The 5,000-nt window shown below is 38.6% G+C and overlaps 1 protein-coding gene across 1 annotated transcript in view; it reads right to left on the minus strand.

Moving 5' to 3' along the window:
- LOC113640608 (chondroitin sulfate proteoglycan 4-like) overlaps window positions 1-827 on the minus strand; it is a 19,430-nt gene extending 18,603 nt beyond the window's left edge. The window contains exon 1 of the mRNA XM_027143174.2: window positions 513-827. Coding sequence (XP_026998975.2) covers window positions 513-597 — 85 coding nt within the window. The 5' untranslated portion in view covers window positions 598-827. The remainder of the gene's footprint in view (window positions 1-512) is intronic.
- Between the last annotated feature and the right edge of the window lie 4,173 nt (window positions 828-5,000).

Genomic DNA, 5,000 nt, shown 5'->3' on the forward strand with positions numbered 1-5,000 from the left:
GATCATTATTATTATTATTATTATTATTATTATTATTATTATTATTATTATTATTAAATAGATTATTGGCAATAAATTAATTACAATTAAACATAAAATATTTATTATAAAATGACCATTAAATACGATAAGTAAATAAACTGTTTGAAGTCAACACAGTGAACTGAGGACCAGAGCTTCACAAGGAACCGAGAACTGAGGATAGAGAAGAGAGGAATAATGAACATGGGGAGAGAAAAGAGGGAATATAAAGGAATAGAGAACATAAAGGAATAGAGAGGATAGAATGATGGAATGATGTAGAGATGGAGAGAAGCAGAGATGTAGAGATAGAATGATGGAGAGATGGACAGATGGGGAGATGTAGTGCTTGAGTAATGGATAGATGTAGAGATGGAGAGATGGAGAGATAGACAGATGGAGAGATGGAGAGATGTAAAGATGAGAGATGGAGAGGTGGAGGGATGTAGATGAGAGATGGAGAGATATTAAGTCTTTAGTAAATGACTCACCTCCGTTAACAGTTCCGTTTATTGTCACAATAAGTAAAGCTACCTTCCCCAGCAGGTTCCTGTCACCCAGGACACACTGCCACATCTTTCATAGTCTGTAAACTCGTTTCTGTTAAGTATCTTCTTGATAAAAATAAGAATAATAAGGTGTTTTTTCCCGCCGGTAAACAGACATCCTCAGCTTCAGCCTCAGCACTAAGACTATATCAGAGAAAATACCTGCGTGACGTAAACGCATTATGCAAATAAGCCCCGCCCACATAATTAGACTGATATGATGAATGATATCATTATAAAACTGATCCGTCCATCTTTAACTGAGTTAATACTCTGAATGTAATCCGTAGAATAAACGTGTAACACCTTTTCATTATTTGTTGAAAGTTAAAAGTTAGAAATTGAATATAAAATAGCATTATAATGATTCACAGTTCTATTATAGCTCTTATATTCCTTTTATAAACATGAATTTATGTGCAATCATGTTTCCTGTAGGTGTAATAAGGAAATGACCACGTGCTCTCAATGTTTATTTCCCCGATAGAAATAATTATTTTTATACTTCGGTGTGCAGTTTCCAGAAGCCACATGGGGTGCTGTTACATACGCAACTTTTATATTGATAACAGTTTATCTCTTCAATATCCTGACATCAGGACACTGAATAACACACACACACACACACACACACACACACACACACACACACACACACACACCACAGACACAAACATACACAGACACACACACACACACACACACACACACACACACACACACACACACACACACACACACACACTACATGCACACACATACACATACACACACTACATACACACACACTACATACATACACTACTTACACACACACACACACACACACACACACACACACACACACACACACACACACACACACTACATACACATACACACACACTACATACACACACACTACATACATACACTACTTACACACACACATACACACACATTACATTCACACGCACACAAAATTGTTTAGGGAAACAAAAATATATGTTTGTACTACAGAAATTGGAAAAGTATCTGAAAGAAACATTTTTCTATTTTAGTTTCTCCGATTTATTTCGGCTCAGTAAACTTTTGCTCCTTCATGAAAAATATCAAAATGTAAACACATCAAGCTGCCGCTAGGGGGCGAAGTCTGGCTGTCATATTTATAAAGTTAGTATTTGCCTGATAATGATGTGTTAGAAATTAAATCCACACATTACAGAAATGAACAACACAATTATGTTTGGAATGTGTTAGGATTTTTCTGTAATGTTTTAAAGAATGTCACAAATTAGTTTTTAATTGTTTATATGTACAGATGTAAAAATGCAGCTTGTCGTTAGAAAAAAAACAGCATCGTTTCTCTTTCCTGAAGATGTCAGAGAACCTAGTGTGACCGTACAGCGTTACGTCTGACTGTTACAAAGCACTGACACTGGAGACTCCTTCTATAAATGTTAAATAAATAAACATTTCCTTACACAACACTGAGCTGTTACTATAGAAACGATAGCTTATTAGCATTAATCTAAGCCTATGAATATCAGCTTCACGATCACACGACCGACACGTCCAGATCAGAGCTGAAACTTCTTGGTAGCTTACTGAATATTTATAGCTTTGGTTGCTTGCTGACCGTACAGAAAAACAGCATCTGTGTATCTATTGTAGAAAGACCCGGCCTACAGGATAATTCACAACAGCTGTAAATAGAACAGCAGCTGATGTGGAAATTAATGATGCGTCCAAACACGAGTGGCGTTCAGCAGCTGTCTGTAAACACCACGCCAACATGTTTACGGTCTGACAGGAAAAGCTTTTCATCAGCGTGTCTCTGGACTGAACGAGGCGTGGAAAAGGGAGGAGAGCACATCCAGGTCAAACACTGTGTAGAGCTCAGTGTGTGTTACTGATCAGAGATCAAATCTAGCACTGAATCAGAAAGGAAATAAATATCTACAAATATACAAACATTTTATGGAATATAAATAAACTGGAATAAAAAACACTTAAGTAGCATAAAACACTGGTGTAGTGTGGATGTAGGAACCTGGATGAAACACTCTGAGCATGGAGCCAGGGGTGGGTAAGAATAAAAGGGGGCGTGGCCATCAGCAAAACAAAAAAAAAAAGTTTTTTTAAAACAGAACACAAGCAAAATGTTTGCTATTTATTGTACATATATCATTATGTCTATTGCAAAGCTGTGATTGGTCAATCGTGGTTTAGGGGCGGGGCATAGAAACAGTAAGTTTTCCCTAAACTATATTGTTGGCTCATTGAAGGGGTTAACATTAGCAGTGTTGGGATTTGAACTCTCAACCTCTGTTCATTATTTCGTGTCTTTAACCACGAGCCTAGTTACAGTACAGTTACACAACCGAGTTTCCGACATCTGGGTCATTTTAGAGAAAGCACATCCGCCCAACTGTACTGTATCTGTATCATTTTGGCCTTTCGTACAGTTTCTCAACAGCCATTCAAGTGCAAAAGTTTTACTTGATGATTACAACACGATGATCTGATCTTGTGAAAGTCCTCTAAAGAGCGTGTCGTGTGTGACGTCACAGATTTTTTCAGGACAGAAAAGTCGTACGAAGCTTTAAAGACATTTTTCACATAAAGTGCATGTGCTTTTAAAATGACAAACGAGTTGATGCGTGATGTGAATAGCACGTGTGTAACGTTACAGCTGATCATATAACACTCAGTTAATCGTATGAGAAAAAAAATATAAAATAATGTTCTTACATACAACAAAATGCTTCTCGACGCTATCAATCGAGCTGACTCTAGCCAATCACGGCCATCTGTGAGCTCGTGTATGCGGAAGAGGGCAGATAGTGTAATCCTCTGTGGTGTGATAGAGCAAGGCTTGATAGTGAACGGGGCAAAATGCAGTTAGATATGAATCTTGCGAGACAAAGAACGAGACAAGAAAGAACGTGACACATTTACTGTAGTATTTTCATCCATTCTGTCTTGGTCTCTCTGGCCTCAGTATATTTTGTAGGAAAAAAATAGATGTTTATTAGCTGTACTGCATTTCTTAAATAATTCAGAATAAAACTTAATAATAAGGCAGCATGGGGGACACGGTGGCTTAGTGGTTAGCACGTTCGCCTCACACCTCCAGGGTTGGGTGTTCGATTCCCACCTCCACCTTGTGTGTGTGGAGTTTGCATGTTCTCCCCGTGCCTCGGGGGTTTCCTCCGGGTACTCCGGTTTCCTCCCCCGGTCCAAAGACATGCATTGTAGGCTGATTGGCATCTCTGGGAAATTGTCCGTAGTGTGTGAGTGTGTGTGTGAATGAGAGTGTGTGTGTGCCCTGTGATGGGTTGGCACTCCATCCAGGGTGTATCCTGCCTCGATGCCCGATGACGCCTGAGATAGGCACAGGCTCCCCGTGACCCAAGAAGTTCGGATAAGCGGTAGGAAATGAATGAATGAATGTATGATTAAGGCAGCAGTGAACTGTGAAGTGAAGTTCAGCTCATGTCAATCTCTGGCATGTTATGATACAAGGTCAAACGGTTTCCCAAGAATGAAACAAATCGGTCTTCTTCGTCTTCTTCAGAGATGTAAGTGCTTCCCGGATGATGTATTTCACTGATTTGTATGATTCAGTGTCATTTCTCTTCAGTTCCTCCCCTAATTGTTTCAATGTGCAGCGGATGGAAAGAGAGATGCAGTGCTGGATGGATAAATTTAGATGAATGATGAATGCAGGCTTTATCTGCACATTGGGGTGTGGGCAGCTTCTGGGTTCTGGGTTTGTTACGTAACATTCTGGCCTTTAGGAAAAGTGGAAAAGAGACGCATCCAGGCTTAAAGCGTTTATATTTTCCATGTGTACGCCAGCGCTGTGCCCCCTGTTAGGAATGTTCGTGGGCGAAAAGCCTCCAGAATCAATGAGAGGTTACGCAACAGGCCAAGAAGAGAGAAGGAGCTGAAACACACAGATCATTCACAGAGTTTTACACACACACACACACACACACACACACACACACACACACACACACACACACACACACACACACACACACACACACACACACACACACACACACACACACAGTGATGATTCTTCTGAATCATTTTTCACACTGATAAACAAAGTGTTTGATGTTTTGATGACAAAAGATTTTTATCAGGGTCATGTATTTTCTTATATTACTAATTAGAAAATTATTTAAATAATTGTTTTGGGTTTTTTTTCGTTTTTGTCTGTCACGCATTTTGGTTTCGAATTCTTCTCAAAATATTTTTTCTGTAAATTTTGCATCATTTCGAATTCGGAATTTCATTTCATTTCTTTTTTTTTGTGAAAAAAAAACTGTACAGGTTTTTGCTTCGTAAATCAACAAGACTTTGTTCTTGTGTTAAAATTCATAATTATGATTCGAAATATATTTAATATCAATATTGTGCTAAATTTCTGGACAT

The sequence above is a fragment of the Tachysurus fulvidraco genome, chromosome 20, assembly GCF_022655615.1.
Source record: "Tachysurus fulvidraco isolate hzauxx_2018 chromosome 20, HZAU_PFXX_2.0, whole genome shotgun sequence".
NCBI lineage: Eukaryota > Metazoa > Chordata > Actinopteri > Siluriformes > Bagridae > Tachysurus > Tachysurus fulvidraco.